This window comes from Chaetodon trifascialis, chromosome 15 (assembly GCF_039877785.1).
Source record: "Chaetodon trifascialis isolate fChaTrf1 chromosome 15, fChaTrf1.hap1, whole genome shotgun sequence".
Classification (NCBI taxonomy): domain Eukaryota; kingdom Metazoa; phylum Chordata; class Actinopteri; order Chaetodontiformes; family Chaetodontidae; genus Chaetodon; species Chaetodon trifascialis.
In genome coordinates, this window is record NC_092070.1 from 7,853,239 (window position 1) to 7,872,561 (window position 19,323).

Consider the following 19,323-nt stretch of genomic DNA (forward strand, 5'->3'; position numbering starts at 1 on the left):
CCGCGCGTGCGCACCACGAAAGATCAATAACGCCACAAAACGTATTGGTTTGAATTGAATCTCTTTAATGTATGTTTCATCAGGTAACATAATGTCAAATGTATAATGCATAATCATTTTTGACACCCACCCTCCACCTGTATAGCTTCATGTCATCTAGAATTCTATGATATGATAAAGGCATATTATAATGTGTAGAAATATAGGAATAATAATATGGGAGATTTCAAAGGACAAGATGCCTCTCCATTGCTAAACAGCAGTTTCCAAGAGATGATTACCAGAAGAGGAAATATGCAGATTTTTTAACTTTCCTCTAATCTTTACTTGTTTCTTCTGTATTACTGGATCATTTTACTTTTACTTGAACCCTTAAACATCATTGAATAAAGAAAGGAAAATCACTCTTTGGTTGAAATAGTAAAGTGTTTGACATTTACATCTGGTGATGCAGAGTTGCAAGTACAAACAGCTTTTTTAACTGAAGTGTGTTGGGAACTGCTGATCTGTATGGATGGCATGCTGTCAAAAATATCTGGTCTTGGGGAGGGAGATATTATGAATGCTGGAAGTAGCAAGTCTAAGACACAGAAACAGCATCATTGGCATAGCATTGACACACTTAAGTAAAACCATCAGAAGCCAAGTTTCAGCCCTGAAGATATGGAGGCTCCAGCTTGTGCCAGGTGGTTGGAGAAAGCAGGGTCAGCCCCGGCTTTGCCTCCATCTTGCTCAGTAGGCATCGGTCCAACATCGAGAGCGTGCTGCCACAGTTGATTTGTGTGAGTGACACCCTGCTGCTTCAAGTAGCCTTGCTGGCAGAACAGTGGCGGCTTGCGGTGGGTAAGGGATGAGCGGAAACATGATTCTAAAACACAGGAAAAAAACAAGTGATTAGTAAAGCTACAACCGATGATATCAAAATCATTGTGATTCAATGTGGAGGTAAAAGTACACTGAATCATACAGGACAAAAACAAATATGGCTGCTCTGCTCTCTATGCTGCAAACCAAACATGCATAGTTATCATCAACTTTAACCTTTAAGATGCAAAAACAATGCCACGTCCACCACACGGTTTGGCACCAGCATCAGAGGCATTTCAATAAATCAGTACGCAGCACCTTGGAGGACCAGTTAATACGATGAGACTCAAAATGGAAACTCAGATTATTTGCAGAAAGTACTCAAACGGAAAAGAGATTATAGGTAATATGCTGTAGAGGAGACCTCATGAATGTGTGTCAGTGCACAGAAACTGTACTTGTGTTACAGTACAGAAAATGTTACAAAGCCTCATCTCTTAACAGATACTGTCAAAAAGGATGTATCTTATAGTCACAACTAAAGTACTGTATCTTAATGTACTTATTTAGTGTTTGAGGTTATAGTTAAGAGCAGAATTGGATTAGCTGACATCTGGTTCATCTATTATGCCATAGAAAATGTACAACTTCTGTAAAAACACAAACAAATAATGTGACATACTGTAACACAGCACTGCCACAGAGATACAGCCAATGAGACAGCTAATATGATAGCTAAGGCTAGCTCTGAGAAGGTAGCCACTGCTAGCATTAGCTAAAGCTCAATGCACTTTTTTCCACTGAGCAGCTTTTGTAATTGAAAAACATCAACATCTTCGTAACACCTAACTAATTAATGAGATACAAGTTAAATCTCACATTGAAATTAATAGAATTCAACTAGTTAGGTTAAAAGGTAATTAGCTTAGCTTAGCAGAGCAGCATTAACTGCCATCTTAGCTTTTGACTCTGTAGTGGAATTCATGTGCTTTGGTGTGGTAAGTTTAAATGCATGAAATGAAAGCATTACAACTTTTTTTTGTCTGTTACAGTTTGTCAGCCTGTGTGAAAACTTTTCAGTTTTTCCTTATCTCCACTGTTTTTGTAGTTACTGCTCTCTGCCTTTGTATGGCAGTGCAGGCTGTGAACGAAAGGCCTGTACCCGTTAGGGCTGGACAGCCTTTCCTGTTTTAATGATAAAATAAATATATCAATACAGAAATTTGTGTGAAGAGTGTGTTCCATCCCTCTTTTCCTCTTCTCACTCTCTACTGATGGAGACATTTTCTGAGCTGAAAACATTTTCTGAGGCTGCAAACAGACCGGCTGCAAGATGCAACTTTACCTGCATAAAATGCCCTGAGGTCAGTCTGCACACAGTGCTCCAGGAACCGCCGCAGTGGCTGGATATGAGATATGGGACTCTCCCATTCTGTGAGGAAGTCCTCAACCATGTGATGAATTGCCTTGGGCCTTGGCAAAGGCCAGCCATGGGGACGGAGCCTCATGTCTTCCTCTGGGGGGGAAAAATCAGTTTGTTCCCTGTCAACACTGCCATAATTTCATTACTAAAAAGTGTTTGACTTTTTAATGGGAGCAACATTTCCACTCACCGGTAGGAAGTCTGTCATAGTAGTACAAAACAGGGTGGAGGAAGTTGGATTGCCAAGCTTTGGTCCAGTCTGTCTGAGCCCTGTTCCGCCCCAGATAGTCTATATTCTTCTTGCCGTATTGCATGACTAGAACTATCATTCCATGGTCGGAGATCTCATGGCCTGAGACGGAGGGGAACTGAGCCAAAGCCTGGAGTGGATACTCTACCACATATTCACAATGGGAGCTGAGAATCAAAAAGACAAGAAACAACCAAACTATGAAGAGCTTCAAAGGGATGAACTGCACTTGTTCATTGTGAAAAGTGGTTTGGGCGTTCAATGCCTTCTGCCCAGTAGTCATCTTCATTCAGAGATATAAGGGGACAAACAGCTGGGGAAGAGCAGCTGATCAGGACACGTAACTTAATCAGGGTGGATAGACAGATGAACTGAACTCAGCGAATGACAATGGGCAGATTTAATAAACAAATGAGTGCTGATGGAGAAATCGACTTATTTCTGGTGATAACAAAACAACATGTGCTTACCCTCGAAGAAGTATAACGTCCCCGAGCACCTCAAACATTTGGTATGTCCCAGAGGCTGCGTCGACCCGTTTCAGAATCCAGGACTGCAGCTGCGTTGTCAACAGTGTTTTGGATGGCCACTGTTTGCCATGGTAACGTTGTTCAAGTACATGATGTACAGCTCGTGCTGTGGCAGAAAATTGACACAGTACATGTAAATGCACAACTGTCAAAGTCTAATTTGTCTGTATTCCAGCTGTGACCCATGCAACTGAGTGTTCACAATCCACATGTGTGCGCCGACTACATGTCCTGCAGCTAATAAGACCATGCAGACCAAGACGAGACAGCGGCAGAAAGGATGCTCTGAACGAATGAAGACTCAGACCCTTGCTCTGAATGTCACAGAGTAACAAACATTTTTTACCTGTGTAACGGAAGCCATGGACGAAGCCGCCAGCAGATTTGCGGTAGTCTCTGATGTGAGCAGCAGTTCCCAGCACAAACAAACCAGGGGTGTTCTTCCCTTCATACCAGGGCGTCAACTCTGGCAACCTCCCTTTGGCCTGTTCACTGTTCTGTGGGCAGGTAGAGCTGGGAAGATTGATACGAGATGAGGGGGTGTTCATTGACAGAACAATACATTATTTGTAATTAATGCATGGATACTGAACAACACAATAAGTCTGCCATGTTGCATAAATCTATACCTATCAAAAATGCTGAAGTTAAACCGGAACCCAAGGCAGCGGATCACCCGGTCGTAGGGCTTCCGCATGGAGAAGTTGTCGATGTGATAGACTGGCAGTTCTTCTTGTGTCACCTTTGAGCTGTTCTTCTCATCCTGTATGTACTTTTTCAAAGTCAGGTAGAAGCGTTCCTTCTTCTCTTTCTTCTTGCTGCCTGATCTCCGACTACTTTCCTCCTCTCGTCGAGCGATAACTATTTTATCCAGCTGTGCTTCCACCAGCCCGTCAAGAGACTTCAGCTGGTATGTGTCGATCAGCTCATTATTCACAGCTCTGAAAAACAAAAACATTACATGGGTTTATGTTAGAAATGCTGATAGCTCCAATGGAGGACAGTTGGTGATGTTAACCTACAGTGTGCAAATCATCAATGTAGAACACTGACTCCCAGCCAGGAGTACTCCTGCAGTTGCCAGGGGATATGTGAAACATGTGGAGTAGCTTAACTGACTTGGACAAATAAATCCACCACCCCAGAGAGCACTACCTGAGATCTCCAACATAATGTGTCTGCCAGGCCAATCGAACAGGGTTGGGACTGAGCATGTGCACCCGGCTTGCTCTTCCCAAGATGTTCTGGGCGACTTCAAAAGCAGCGTTCCCCTTGCCCAGAATGAGTATGGCCTGGTTCTTGTAGTCCTCAGGATTAGTGGAGATGGTCTCATAGCCTTCAACCAGTTCAGAACCGGCAAACTCTATCGTCTGAGGAACCCACAAACCTGTGGCTGCCAGAAGGACGCTGAGGGAGAGGGAAAAGAAGGACAACATGATGCGATCCACAATCCAAACAAATGCTAATGTTTCCCCTCTGGTTCAGTATGAGGCTAAATACCCGCATGTGTAGTCTGACGCATGCTGATCGGTCAGGATGAAGCTCCTGCCAGTGGGTGACTGCACTGCCCGGACCCTTCCGATGTCCGTGTCATACTTGATGTTCAGGTCGAGCTCCTCTGCAAACATTTTCAGGTAGCTTGGGAAGGCATCAGCTGGCGGGTAAAACTCAGTGCTTACTCTCTTGAACAGGAGGTCCGGTCTATCGCTCAGCAGCGAGTTCCAGTCATGGCGCAGGTTGAACTCTCGGTTCTGCCTCCCTGTGTGAATCTTGTTAATGCTGATGAGCTTCCTGTGCCTGGGATACCTGGACACACAAAACAGAGCACAGAAGGTATGTGTCACAGGTGATTCAGGAGGAGAAGTATAATTTCTTGTGTCTTTCACAAAGTTTCCTACCTGGCAAAGAAGCTTCCTGGGATTGAGTTCCTCTCCAGGATGATATAGTTTCTTTTAGCGTTGGAAAGGAAATATCCCATCTGCAGGCCCGAAGGCCCGGCTCCAAGCACGCAGTAATCGTAGCGGCGGGTGCCATTGTGGTGGTGTTTGTCAAAAGAGCATTGGACACAGCCAATCAAGACGAAAAGGGTAAAACAAGCAAGGCTCGAATCCATAACCTGCCGGACACAAATCAGTGTGGCAATGACAACACAATAAACAATAAGAACCAATGAAATCCATTTAACATTTGGAATATTGTAGTAAATTTTCTATGGCATGACATAATATTCGGTAACTTAACAAAAACAATCCACTTAAATTGTAACAATTTGGACTATTTATAGTTTAATACTCTTTATTTACAACCTACAATTATTAAAAAAAACAGTTTTTTAGCTTGTATATACCATCATCGTCATCAGTAAACATAAATCTAAGCACACGGTATACTGCATATACACATGCATATAAGCATATACTGTACATACCCACCTACTTCATATTTCTAAAGTAATCTATTACATCACCCATTCAATATGTATTCCAGCACTCTTTGCATTCAGCACCGCTGAACAATTGTGTTCTTGTTTACAGACTGTAGGTTGTTGTTTATTATTGCTTTGCATGTATGTGTATATACACACACGCATTTATATAGGCATCTATATGTTTCTCCTGCTCGTTCAGTGCTTCCATTAACCTATACCTACTCAGCTTTGCTGTCGTTGTTCTTACCTGCATGTCTGATTCTACTGGAACTGCATGAAACCCTGAGATGAACTTACAGCAGGAGTCAAACACATCCTGACCTGGACGCATGTGGTCGTACCATGGATGCGTTCACGGATAGCGCATATGACTGCGAAAATTCATCCGCATTTAATGTCTTTTCAGTCAACAGAGTTGTTTTTCTTACAATTTCATCACTTTTTGTTTTCTCTTTTGTTTTTCCTCCAAGCCTGCATGGGCATTTGAGCCACGATTAGGCAACTGGCAACGTTGACTACATCCTGTGGCTCGATCATGGTGCGTTTAATTCAGCCCAAAATTACGATGGCGTCTGACAAACCAGGTAGCCACTTGGATCATCTAGCGACTGGAGATATGTGGAAACGTAGCCCACTGAGAGACAGCTGTAGGCTCGGGATGAGAACTCTTCAGCCGATGTTATATGACTCTGCTGGGATGCGGCGGCTGCCATCGCCCGCTCAGGCAGATGTGAGCTCGGTTCGTGCGTTCTAACACACAAACATGTCGATCTACGTTACCTGTTATAGCAGTCGATCCCTCGCGCGTAACGTCTGTGGTTTAGCATGTAGCACACCTGTCGAGACCGCTACATCTTTGCTATTTTGCATTTTAAAGAGTGCTAAGGATGTATAGGTGTACGCGTCCTGCCCTCGAAAAAAAATCCAGTGGCACGGCCCACTTCCCCCTCGAATCACAAAAACCAATGGAGGGCTGCTTGCATAAGGGGGCGTGATTAGAAACGACCATAGAATCTAATAGAATAGAAAAGAAAAAGCGACTGAACGTCCACAGTCACCTGACCAGGTGGTTGTGGTGAGTGTGTAAGCACGAAATTTATTTATTTGTTCATACAAGTGTTGATTTATTAAAAAAGAACCTTTGTAGAAATACAAAAATACTATATTTCCATATTGATTAGTGTCCAATACCCCCCCCCAGTAAAATAAATAGGAAAAAAATAGAAAAATTAAAATGTCCAGTCTGCTCCTTCTCATTAATGAGCTTATGTATTATGCAAATGTGTCTAATGTCAAACATTTTAACTACATTCTCAAGTATTAAAATCACACTTGCGTCTAATGGCAAGAGTCACTACAGCTGCAAACATGCTAAAGTGGATGAGCTACATGGACAAATGCTCTTGCGGTTAACACTGTTTGGTGGAGTTTGGAAGCCCAACAAACAACTTTCACAGACCACCTGAAGGAGGTTGTGTTCTGCAGGCAAGTCTGTGATGAGCGAGCTGAGAAGCTGAAACCTCATTCAGAAGGAGAATTGATGAAGGAGTGTCTTGTTGCTGCAGGGCTGCTAGTACCAGACAAAGAAAAATTATTCCACAGCAACATTGGTTTGGAATAATTCCTAGAGATGAAGGAAAACGTGCCATGGAAACTCAGTGATAGCAAATGTGAAATCATTTGAAGCAAATTAAAGCTGTGGTAAGTGCAACTGGAAAGCGGAAACGGTGCATATTCCTGCTCTGACAGAACAAAAGCCTGCTGTGACATCTGAATAAGCTGCTGAGTGTGAAAACTCCTCCGGCCATTTGGTGAGACCAACGTTTTCAGGGCGTGGAAAGTAAACAAAAGAAACTGACCGTATTTGCAAAGCAGTTAATGTGGATCCAATTCCTGACAACCTAATTATACAATCACGTGTTCACAAAGTGGTGACCCTCACTCGATCCTCGCCTGTGAGGGACTTCATACCCAATCATGATACAATCACCTGTTACCAATCAACCCGTTTACCTGTGGAATGATCCAAACAGGTGTTTTTGGAGCGTTCCACATCTGTCCCAGTTTTTAGTTGCTGCATTTAATTGAGAATAAGCAGATATTTGATGAGGCCAAACATTAGTATATTGTCTTTGTACTGTTTTCAATTGAGTCAAAAAGGATGAACAAATTCCTAAGAAATGATCATATTCTGTTTTATTTATGTTTTACACAACATCCCAGCTGTTTTGGAATCAGGGTTGCAGCAGATGTGGAGCGGTTCAATCAAATCATATCATGTCTGTGTTTGAAGAGAGGTTTTGTGATGTGAAAGGTTGACAGGGGTTAGTGTGGTGTATGTATTCAGTAAGTATCGCCTGGGTCGCCGCCAAGGGGGGGGGGGGGGGTCCCAAGGCTATCCTATATTTGCTGGCCAGCTCCCCAAGCGAGCCCCCTCATCCCCCACATGGCATAAGCTTCTCAGGTGCTGCCAGATCACCAGTGTCAGCTGTCAGTTTTGAAAAGAGCTGCTCTCAGTAGGTTGTTGCTTGTCAGCTCACTGATTTCATGTCCTAGACCCCCAGGCACATCCACTGCTTCCATGTTAAACATTAGCAAATATTTTCAGTTCCTTTTCTTTATTTTTCACATCCTGAAAAGTCTCACCAAACACCTGAAGGAGTTTTCACTCAGCAGCATATTCAGATTCAGATGTTTCCTCTTTCCAGCTGCACTCACCACAGTTTAATTTCACTTCAGGTGATTTCACATTTGAAAGCAGAGAGCTGAGAAGCTGCTGGAGCTTCAGGTTGAGCTCTGAGAGCTTCTTGATAATGTCCACCACAAAGGTCAAATCACACACAAACACTTGCTATCACTGAGTTTCCACGTCAGGTTTTCTTTCATCTCCATGAATTATTCCAGACAAACTGACGGTGTGAGCAGCTCCACAGCAGCAACAACTCACTCTGTCACAAATTCTCCTTCTGAAGCTTCTCAGCTATTAGCTCACCACAGAGCTTGCCTGTGTAACAGCATCTCTGTCAGAATGGGGTCTGTGAAAGCTGCTTGTTGGGCATGCAAACTGACTTTTTAGCATTTGTCCTCACAGTTTAGCATGTTTACAGCTGTCATGACTCTTGGAATGAGCTTTTTTCATCATTGAGAGTGTGTCCCCATGAGCGATCTTAGATCCACTGGCTTGTCTTAGACTTAGACTTACTTTACTGATCCCGATTTAGGAAATTCTTTTGTTGCAGCTGCAGTTTCAAACATACATGTAAACATAAAATATATGTAGTAAAGAAGAATGGATGAGAATAATACTAAGAGAAAAGAATGCTCTTAAAAATATAACTAAATATATAAATATAGAATAACAGCAATTCTTAGAATACAACTAAGTATCTAATTAAGTATATGGTTATATAATAGTTCTATAATCTAGATTATATACCACAATACACATTACAATATATAATATAATATAATATAATATAATATAATATAATATAATATAATATAATATAATATAATATAATATAATATAATGAAATTTAATGAAAATACATCTGATACAGGATATAAATCCTCTACATCATCTAAGATATAACGACCATACAAAAAAAACAAAAACAAAAACAAAATATAAAATAAATAAAATATATACAAAATAATATATATATAAAATATCTAAAATAAATATAATATAAAACTAAGTATATAAACAAAGAATTGAATCTTATACTTCATTGAGAAAATAATCATTTGTTCATTAGTCTTAGGAATGAACAAATGAACAAAATACTCTTACTTTGTGACATTTGAACTGGCACTAAAGTCTTTCCGACTTCAACTTCAACTGACACTTCAGTACAGTTTATGACTTCCACCTCCACTGATATCTTAACTCCTTTGGTGCTTACACTTGAACTGCAACTTAAATCGAACGTGATCACTTGTTAATCCTTTTTGACATGAAACAGTACAAAGACAACAAGTTTGACATTATTTTTAACAAATAAATTGTCTTTCAGAAAAGTCCACCTTTCTTAGTGTTCCTGTTAGAACTGTCCTCATTGTAGTCAGGCTGACCGGCAAGACTTTCCACAGTGACCACATGCTACTATGTAACGTGATGTTAGTATCACTCAGCATCATTTCTTATTACATGATTTATGTGTATTTTATGTCTGACTTTTAAATCTGTCAAACATCCATCTGCTTTTTCTTCATTGTTGCTGATAGTAGATGACATATGATAGTTATTACTCAGAGAAGCCACACTGTATTCTCATAATTCACACATGTAATGTTTAATTCAAACAGCTTATAAAACGGTATCTGTCGTTGCTCTTTTCTTTCTGATAAAGACCTTTTACTCACCGTGGGTAGAGACGTTTCGGTGAGCTTCAGGAACGTACCTGCCCCTGTGAGAGCCTTCTGTCCAACTGCTCCTCCGAGTTTTATTACACTCCAGGTTAGACAAGAAAAATTAACTGGGTAAACACTCATTGTAGATGTTCCTGCATACAAATTTACACAGAGCTTTTCTGTTTACTGTTTCATTTGCCTGAAAGTACTGACTGTGTCATGTTTAATGCGTGTTTGCATATTTGTATTGTCGGTAGAGGTAAAAGTATTCAGATCCTTTATGTAAACAAAAGGGGAAATACCTTAGTGTAGAAAAAAAAATTAAAAAAAGACAATTATTATCAGAAAATGTACTTTAAGTATTAAACATATTCATCATGCAGACTGGCTCTTTGATGAGTATTTTATTAATTAGGTCATTTTATCAGTATTGACACGTAAGCAGAGCTTAAATATTGTCCTTTTAAATAAATTATACACTACATTTTTTGGTACTTTACATACTAATGCGAGAGTTTTATAGGTATATCCCAATATCATATGTAGACTCTCATATTTTTAATTCTTATTGTGAAAAATAACTGTCAAATAAATTTAGTGAACACAAAAATTCAAAATTGCCCTCTTTAAAGTTGTGTAGTAATATAAAGTACCTCGAAATATACTTCAGTACAGTACTTGAGTTGATGTGCTTCTTTCATCAGAATCAGTGCAAACATTGTCTGAAACTGAGCTTTTTGCTGATTCATGTTTTCAGTTGTTTCCCCCACAGTCACACATCTGCTTTGTCATGCTCAGCCTCAGCCATCTGCATAAAGTGAGTCTGCACTCACACTTCCCCTTTGAGCACATGGGAGCTATTAAAAGTGGACGTATGGAGCTGTGAGGCCACACTGGGACGTGAACTCAGAGCAGGTGACAGCTGTCAGAGGACCAGCCAACACAACCGAGACTTCGCTTCGTTACAGGTGGGTCATATGGGCTGTGACACACACTGTTATTCATATGAAATGTGTTTCATTCAGCTGAATCATTCATTCCAGGCTGTGCAGATGGAGACCATGCAGTGTGCCAGGAAACACGAGATAGAAGATGCCAACAGGTTTGACAATGCCCCTCACCGACCGCTGTTTTCAAGACTTTTCTAGTTTTTCCTCGAATGATTTTATGCTTGAAAAACTCCCCCTGATGAACTGAACCTTGTGTTCCCCACCAGGGATTTATCGGAGCAGATTAAATCAGCCACTAAGGACATTCATGCAAGAGCTGAAAACACATCCCTGATGCAGAGTTACCTGAAGGGACAGATCACCCTGCCAGAGTACAAGGTAAGCCACCTCCAATTAACACACTGATGGGCTGGAGGGAAGAAGCCATGACACTCTGGCCTCTATTTATTTATCTTTATGCTTCTGTCAGGTGCTGTTGTGTTCCCTGTACGAGATCTACAAGGCACTGGAAGAGGAGATGGACAGAAATTCCTCCCATCCGGGTGTTGCGCCGATATACTTCCCTCAGGAAATTGCCCGCCAGGAATCACTTGAAGCAGATCTGGAGCACTTCTTGGGCTCAGACTGGAAGAAGAGGGTAGTTATCCCCGCAGCCACTCTCAGATATGTGCAGAGACTCCAAAAGGTGAGGGGAGCGGAGGAAGACGTTCAGTTAATATTCAGGGCCAAGCCGTTACAAAATTACAGCTTTTGTTTCACATTATTTTTTCAGATTGGCAGAGAGAACCCAAAGCTGCTGGTGGCCCACGCATACACTCGCTATCTTGGTGATCTATCTGGAGGTCAAATGTTAAGGAAAATCACCCAGAAAGCTCTGAGGCTGAGCAGCGACGAGGGGCTTTCATTTTTTGCCTTCCCTGGCGTGTCCAGCCCCAACCTCTTCAAGCAGCTGTACAGGAGCCGGATGAACAGCGTCGAGCTGACGAAGGAGGAGAAGGCGGCGGTGCTGGAGGAGGCCATCAACGCCTTCGACTTAAACATCCAGGTAAGAGGGATTAAAGAGCACGTTCATGCGCGGCGCCAGTGGCCGATAATGACAGTGAAAGCAGCGAAAAGAGGAAGTGAATGTTGAAAACTTGCAGCGTAAGCACGTCAACTCGCTGATGACTTTCATGCCTTTCCCTCCAGGTCTTTGATGACGTGCAGAAAATGCTGAGTGTCCCAACAGAAACAGCTGACCAATCAAAGGGCAAGGCCTCCATGTTCCCGCCTTCGGCCATCATGCAGCTCGCCGTGGGGCTGTGCGTCACCCTGACCACTATTGGAATGGGAATCTATACCTTCTAGGATTGAACCAGCACATGTAATAGACACACAATTTTAGCACTTTACTGACTAACTAATGCAACAAATCAAGACTGAAATCATATTAAATAATGTAATAATTTGAATCATATTAAACAATCCTACCTGCCAAAAAAAAACTGTCTCCATAACTCATCTGTTCATTGCTGTGTTGAAAATGAAACACCAATTCCAAATGCAATTTCAAATACTTTAATTTTACACATCATGCAGACACTTGACATCATTCTCCAACGGCGACTTTTTTTGACCACAACTGAGATCAGATTTTTCAAAAGATGTTCAACAGGAAATACAAATAGGCAGATCAAAACTATTTACAACACCAGTACTACGTATGTGTGTTAGAACAGAGTTTGTTCTACTTGACTCTGTAAAGCACTTTCCTCTGCATGCGGTGCTGAAGCTCGCCTCGCCTCAGCATCAGGTGGAGGACCTTGTAGATGGCGTGCTCTGGATACTTCTGTAAAGTGGCACAGAGGGGAAAAACAGCAGAATACAGAGATGACTCATTGAAGTAGACAGAAAAGTCCTCTTTGTCTTGTTTTAGGACACCTAACGGGTCCATTTTCCTGTTGTTTTAAGTGTTGCCTTTTCGGCTGTGCAAAGAATGAAGTGGCTTTTGTGTGCTGTGTAAATAACACCGTCTCGTCCTGTCTGGGATGACACAAGGCCATGACTCAAACGCAAATATTGCTTTTTGTTTTCCTGTGTTACACATGTGGGAAATTGTTGTTTTTCAGCTTTTCATTCTCTGAACACTCCTACGGGTCACGAAACACACTTATCACAAATGAACAGGAAGATATACAATCACACTCATTTGGTCTATTTAGTGGTGAACCAATCGCCACGCCCCGCTTACAAATAAAAAAGGGACCTGTCTGGTTCTAATTATGTGCTTTATGTGGCCTTTTCCCCGACAGCGGCGTTCTCAGACTGACCTGTTTGGTGAAGTCTTGGATGATGCTGTGTTCGGACACCTGCGAGCCGATAGCGAAGCGCCTCTTCAGCTGCTTCTCAATGCGTGAGATCATTTCCTGGTCCTCCTGAGAAGTGAAGCCCTCCACTCCTACAAACAAAGTGGATTCGGCGAGAGGTTAAGAATATGGAATAATGCACTGTGCGCAAGACATTTTTTTAGTCTAATGTTCCCCCACAGCTCGGTCAGATGGACCTCCAGTCATGTTCCCAATGTTTTCTTATGAACAGACCGTAAACTGATGTTATGCAACACAATCCTAGAAATGTGGATATTGTTCTGGGGTACATGTATCCCTGGTTGGTAAACACTGAGGTGTAGAGAACAGGTCAATACTAAAACTACACAAACAGACACACACCTGAAAGGCTGCCGGACAGTGCAGCGTCCAGTGTGGAGACCTGGAAGAGTCTCAGGGCCTCGTCGACCTCTTCCTCTCCAGCCACAGCCTGCAGCTTCATCTTTGCCAGAGACTCCGCGATACGCACGACAGCCTCCAGCTGCCTGACGGAGCAGAAACACGAAGGATTACTTAGAGTCTCAAAGGGTGGAGCAGAAAAATCCATCACTGCTGTGCAGATGTGACAGGCGGCATCTAAGGATACCTGACAGTGATGGGGATGGAGGGTCTTTTGTCCGTCTCCCTCTCGTGCTCTCTCGCTCCGCTCCTCATCACCACGTATCGGTTTTTCAGCTTCTCGGCGGCCGCAGCAGAGAGCCGGGGGCCACATTTACTGTCAGAGAGCATCCAAACCGATCAATGAACACATGATAAGTAACTTAATCATGAGTGAAAGGAACCAAACCTTCCAATAAAACTATATTTATACTCTGCAGACCCCAAATCTTTGGGGAGAACAGCAGAAAACCCTTTTCCTTAAAAATACTATTGATATTTGGTATAAAGCACATTGGCATGTTGGAAATACTCCTCCCATTTCTCGCCTCTCCCCCGTATGGGGTAATGCCTTTAAGGCAGGAAGGGCAGATGGCAGTTTCAGAATCTGTGCAAGAAAAGGTGTGCAAAAAATAGAAGATCTATATGTGGGTGGTAATCTTCTTGGAGCAAGATGGAGACATGGTCAAGACAGCATAGAAAAGACTGAATGGGAAAAGGCATGCTTAAGAGCGCAAAAACAATCAATTAATAGGAGAATGAAGCTATTACAATACAAGTGGCTGATGAGAACTTACTCTAGTCAAACTCAACCAATGGTCCCCTAGTGTCCCCGACACTGTCCAAAGTTAAAACAATACTGGAAAAGAATTCTTCAAACCAGATCTGACATCGTTAATGTGGAAGTCCCTTACCAAGCAAAAGTGTCTATATTAGGTATATATCCCCAAAATTTTGGACTCCTGCAGGCCAGGAGGAGGATGATTGCTTTATACTGGAGAAAACTGGATGTACCTTCGATACATGAGTGGGTGAAAGAGATGGCATCTTGCTGAGTGCGTTTATATTTCGTTTTTGATGTAAAAATATTGTTTAAAAAAATCATGAGTGAAAGGAAATGTCCAGTTTTTACACGATCATGAACACACTTGGACTGACTCACGTTCTGGCATAAGCAATGTACTTCTTGAAGGTGGCCAGAGGAATCTCGCCCTCGACGCCCTCCGTCTGCGTCTGAGCGCTGAGGTGGACGTTCATCACGTGGCGAGCCAGCGTCTGCAGACAGACATGCGTTAAGAACAACTCCCAGCCTTCGAGGGTTTCGAGCAGCTCGTTTCCAGTCAAAAGCATCAGACGCACGTGCGCATGCTTACCATGTCCCTCTGCTGGTCGTGCTGGTCTTTGATGATGAAGATCATGTCAAAACGGGACAAGATGGTGGGCATGAAGTCAATGTTGTCCTCGCCCTTTGTGTCGTCCCAGCGGCCAAACACGGAGTTGGCTGCAGCCAGCACCGAGCAGCGAGAGTTCAGCGTGGTGGTGATGCCGGCCTGGGAGGAGTCAGGGTGTCAGTTTCCTGTGCTGACCTCTGCTTTTTTTTTTTTTTTTAATTATAAATACAGATACAGGTATTACCTTGGCGATGGAGATCGTCTGCTGCTCCATGGCCTCATGAATGGCCACCCTGTCATCCTCTCTCATCTGAACAACAAAAGCAGTTCTGCCTTTAATCTTCAGGGCACAAACGAAGTCAAACACAAAACTCCTGCAACACTGCATCTTTCTACCTTGTCGAACTCGTCGATGCACACGACGCCGCCGTCGGCCAGCACCATGGCGCCCCCCTCCATGATGAATCCACGAGTGTTGGGGTCTCTCAACACGGAGGCAGTCAGACCAGCTGCACTGCTGCCCTTACCTGAGGTATAAACCTGACGGCACAACAGTTCACGATGAGGTTCGAGTCAGATCAATTAAAAGAAAGCTCTGTCGGATTAAACAAGAACAACGGAATAACGTTCTACTAAAAGTATTTTCGGACGCATATGTTTCCAGCCCAGGCCAAAAAACCATCTCAAAACTCTATAAAGGTTTGCAACAAATGAAGGGCAGCTCATTGCATGTAAAGCAGAAATGGGAGAGAGAAGGAAAGGCTTTAAGCGAAGAAGATTGGGAATATTTGTGTGAGATACAATGGAAAACTTCAAACTCAACATTATGGAGAGAGTTTTGTTGGAAAACCCTCATCAGATTTTTTATCACTCCAGCTCAAAAAAGACATTATACCAATTCATCAATATGTTGGAGACAATGTAGGTGCCTGGAAGCAAATCATTATCACATATTTTGGTCTTGTGTAATATTGTTGCCTTTCTGGCGGGAGATCTACAACATTTTGGAAATAGTGTTTCAGATAGATATTACTTTTGAGTTTGTGTCATTATGTTTAGGAGTTTTACCATCGGAAAATGTATCCTCTAATGACAAATACCTCTTTCAGATACTAAGTGCTGCTTCTAGAAAAGCTATTACAAGAAAGTGGCTAAAACTAGAAAAACCTTCAGTAGACGAATGGTTTGACATCATTTATAACATCTTCAAGATGGAAAGAATTACTTTTGCTATAAGATTAAAACAGGATCTGTTTTGAGAAGATGGGAAAGATGGATTAGATATGTCACTCCGGTCCGTCCATCCTTTGTATAGATCTTATATCCATCTCCTTTCTTCATCTATGTTTTTTCTTTTTCAACCCTTATGCATCAGTATATTTAGTTCATTTATTTAGTTATTTATTTATTTTTTGGTATAACAGATGTGCACCCCAGCATTCTTGTTCTAAGCCAAAGGAGTTATGTTCTTAATTTTTGTATGTAATTGATTTCATCTGTGGTGTGATTGAGAGAGGACCAATCATCCCTAATTGTATATCTTATGCAATTGTGGATGTCTTGCTGGATGGATCTGTTGTAATGTACAGACAATAGGAGGTGATTGGTGAATTGTTAACCATGAAAATCATAATAAAAACAGAATTGAAAAAAAAAAAAAAAAGCTCTGTCTGCACTGGAGAATCAATAACTACCCCGATCGGTGAGCATCTCTCCACAAACTTGAGCAGCTGAGACTTGGCTGTACCGGGATCTCCCAGCATCAGCAGGTTGATGTCCCCCCTACGAGTCAGACCGTCAGGCAGCCTAAAGGGACGGGAGATAAAAGCGTTACTACAAAAGAAGGATGATTAGCGCTCAACTATGGCGACGTAGAGTCGAACCAGCAGCCTCACCTCTTCCTCGAACCTCCGAACAGCAGACAGGTGATGGCCTTTTTCAGATCGTCGCTGCCGTAGATGGAGGGAGCTACGGAGCGAGCCAGGGAGGCGTAGATGTTAGCAGTAGCAGCCAGTGCTCTCAGCTCCTCCTCTTCCTGTGGAGAGACTGATCCGGTAGCTCCTCGACCTGGAAGGAAAGAAGCACGACATGACATGAAAGCAGGTTCTATAGTTCTCCTTTTACATTTGTTTAAAAGCAGGGGGTCATCTTTACCTGCCCCCTCGGTGTCCACCTGGATGCCAACCACTCGCAGGTAGGACGCACGAATGCCCACGCCGGCGCTTTTCTCTCTTCCTTTGGTCTTTGTAGCCGCCATCTTCTTGATGGAGTAGATTCCCATGATGGTCACTCTGTTGCCTGGGACCACACGGTCACACAGATACCTGAGAGAGATGGGGGAGGGAAGAGGAAGACAGTTTGAGCCACAAAGCGGCAGCTAAACATCCCAGATTTAAAGTGTTTCCATGGGAACGAGCTCCTCACCTGTCGCAGTAGAGCTGCAGGTGGCGCGGCATCTCTCCGTGAGGCACCGCGTCTGGAGACTCCTGCAGGCGGAGAGTCTGGAAGTCGACACAAACGCAGCGGTCCGGGATGATGAAGTAAGGGTCCACGGGACACTTCACCCTCCCAGGATTCTCACTGGGAAGAGAGAAGTTGTTTGACGTGAAGCACGGAAAAAAGTGACACACATATCTGCGAAGCTTAGGCGGTCACTCCTACTCACTTATTGCACTTGCGTGGCAGAGCATAACCCTGCAGGCCGGGAGGCAGAGGGATGTTGTTGATGACCGCGCGACAGCCGCGACACTGCAGACACACCTTGGTGGCCTTCGCCTTCACCGCTGTGGCCGAGATGATGATGCCGTGCACCTTGACCAGACGAGACACCTGCTCGGACTGTGGGGGAGGGAGGAATGACAAAATGTGACCAAATGATGGAGCGATAACGATGAGAACGTGAGACGCTGAAGGGGTGTGCAGGCACCTTGAGGCCGCGGATGGAAGCGTGATGTGCGTCACTCTTCAGCGTGACCTGGATATCCTGGACCGCCTCCTCTCCCACAGGCCGGGGACGGGTCACTTCATCAGCTACATCCTTTGCGGCTTCCTCAAGCTGTAAATCAAAGGAGAGATTTCAGTGAATGTAGGGATGGGCCATCTTCAAGCAAATCAGATCCAATCACTGTGCGTAGACTTACCAGCGGCAGGTTCTCCGTTGGCAGCTTGTAGAGACAGTCCGACAGATCCTCGTCAAAGCTGGCAAGGTCCTCCATCTCCACCTCCACCCAATACTCTCCCAGGGTGTAGTGTCTCTTAAGCTCATCTCTGATTGAAAAAAATTAATAATGCGATGATGAAGAATTCATGGTCTAATACTTGAAGCGGGTCTGAAGTCAGATCAAATGCAGACGCTGTTCAGTTGGCTTCAGTTAGCTAAGACAAAGCTACCAATGCTAACAGAGTTAGCTATTTACTACTTTGCTGCACTTAAATGCCAGATTGGCTAGCTGTTGTTAACTTATCACTGCAGTGATTTACTGCAGTGAGAAGCCTTTCAAGCTGACATACCCTCACTTTTACTCTCTGAACAAGTCATGGCAAGAATGGCTAGATCCTACATGTCCCATAATGCAACTCAGCAGCCTCTTTCTTTAGACGCTTTGCTTCCTTCACGTCACTGCTTTCAAACTCCACAGTCCAACTTTGTAATGAAGGTTTTCTGACAAATTATTTAAGGCTCACGCACAATTTGAGATGAACCTGATGGCGTCCTCAGGGTTAGAAAGCTCGCTTCATACCCACAGGGGACGTGATGGAGTTGTTTTCGCAGGCTCAGCGGTAACTTTCCCCTCATGATGTGACAAATAGGTCCCTTTAGTGTTAGTGTCATGAGGTTCACTCACGTGCTCTCAGTTTATTCACTCATCTTTTTTAGGTAGCTGATGAGATTCATCACACTTCTCCACTTCAATCATTTTCACTCCGTGTCTACTTACAGCCAACAATCATCATCATCATCATCTCACCTGTATTTATATGTGAAGCCGGTGCGGTCGGTGCCCACTCTGAACTGCCGGAGGAACTCACGGAACCGCTTCTTGATCTGGACCCTCTTCTGTCCCCCCTCATCCACGCCGGGTCCCTCTCCACCTCCTAAGCTGTCACTGAAGAACACTCCCGGGTCGTCAAAGCCAGACATGCTGAAGCAGTTCGCTGAATAAAAGGACAAAGCTGGGTCTGAAAACCGTAGACTGGTTTTTCTTAGGTAAAAGAAAAACACGACGGATGGACCCTGCCAGAGACAAAGCTGCTCGATATATGTTTCGCGGGAAAAACTGAACTCCTTCCCGTCTGTTTCCCGCGAGTCGCTTCTCGCAACGCCCTTCCTCTGTCCTCTGATTGGTCGGACTCAATAACCGGCTGCTGCCATAGGTCAAGGGGACTTCTCGGAGGCGTGTTTTGGGTGTAGAGGCGGGGTTTGTGAGCACTGATGGCGCGAAAAAGA

At 43.4% G+C, this 19,323-nt stretch overlaps 3 protein-coding genes across 4 annotated transcripts; 1 reads left to right on the plus strand and 2 right to left on the minus strand.

The window, feature by feature from the left end:
• Positions 1 to 44: 44 nt before the first annotated feature.
• foxred2 (FAD-dependent oxidoreductase domain containing 2) lies at positions 45 to 6,370 on the minus strand. Of its 2 annotated transcripts, none has more exons than XM_070981309.1 (10): positions 6,219 to 6,370; positions 4,909 to 5,126; positions 4,511 to 4,816; positions 4,166 to 4,417; positions 3,640 to 3,951; positions 3,357 to 3,523; positions 2,951 to 3,116; positions 2,421 to 2,647; positions 2,153 to 2,323; positions 45 to 868 (listed from the first exon to the last, which is right to left on the minus strand). In XM_070981309.1, exons 2-10 carry the CDS (start codon positions 5,121 to 5,123, stop codon positions 636 to 638), a joined length of 2,049 nt encoding a protein of 682 aa, XP_070837410.1. In that variant the 5' UTR covers positions 5,124 to 5,126; positions 6,219 to 6,370; the 3' UTR covers positions 45 to 635. The 2 variants fall into 2 exon arrangements, with proteins under 2 accessions (XP_070837410.1, XP_070837409.1); XM_070981308.1 differs by lacking the exon at positions 6,219 to 6,370 and adding an exon at positions 5,736 to 5,883.
• A 4,314-nt stretch (positions 6,371 to 10,684) lies between these two features.
• hmox1a (heme oxygenase 1a) lies at positions 10,685 to 12,154 on the plus strand. The gene is made up of 6 exons (XM_070981311.1): positions 10,685 to 10,759; positions 10,835 to 10,893; positions 11,008 to 11,119; positions 11,211 to 11,426; positions 11,514 to 11,786; positions 11,930 to 12,154. The coding sequence occupies exons 2-6, from the start codon at positions 10,844 to 10,846 to the stop codon at positions 12,086 to 12,088; spliced, it is 810 nt and encodes a 269-aa protein (XP_070837412.1). The 5' UTR covers positions 10,685 to 10,759; positions 10,835 to 10,843; the 3' UTR covers positions 12,089 to 12,154.
• A 129-nt stretch (positions 12,155 to 12,283) lies between these two features.
• On the minus strand, positions 12,284 to 19,184 carry mcm5 (minichromosome maintenance complex component 5). Its single transcript, XM_070981426.1, has 16 exons — positions 18,845 to 19,184; positions 18,017 to 18,143; positions 17,803 to 17,931; positions 17,542 to 17,714; positions 17,301 to 17,456; positions 17,031 to 17,200; positions 16,772 to 16,943; positions 16,571 to 16,682; positions 15,273 to 15,416; positions 15,121 to 15,186; positions 14,859 to 15,035; positions 14,648 to 14,760; positions 13,694 to 13,822; positions 13,450 to 13,592; positions 13,051 to 13,178; positions 12,284 to 12,569 (listed from the first exon to the last, which is right to left on the minus strand). Exons 1-16 carry the CDS (start codon positions 19,015 to 19,017, stop codon positions 12,468 to 12,470), a joined length of 2,214 nt encoding a protein of 737 aa, XP_070837527.1. The 5' UTR covers positions 19,018 to 19,184; the 3' UTR covers positions 12,284 to 12,467.
• Positions 19,185 to 19,323: the final 139 nt, after the last annotated feature.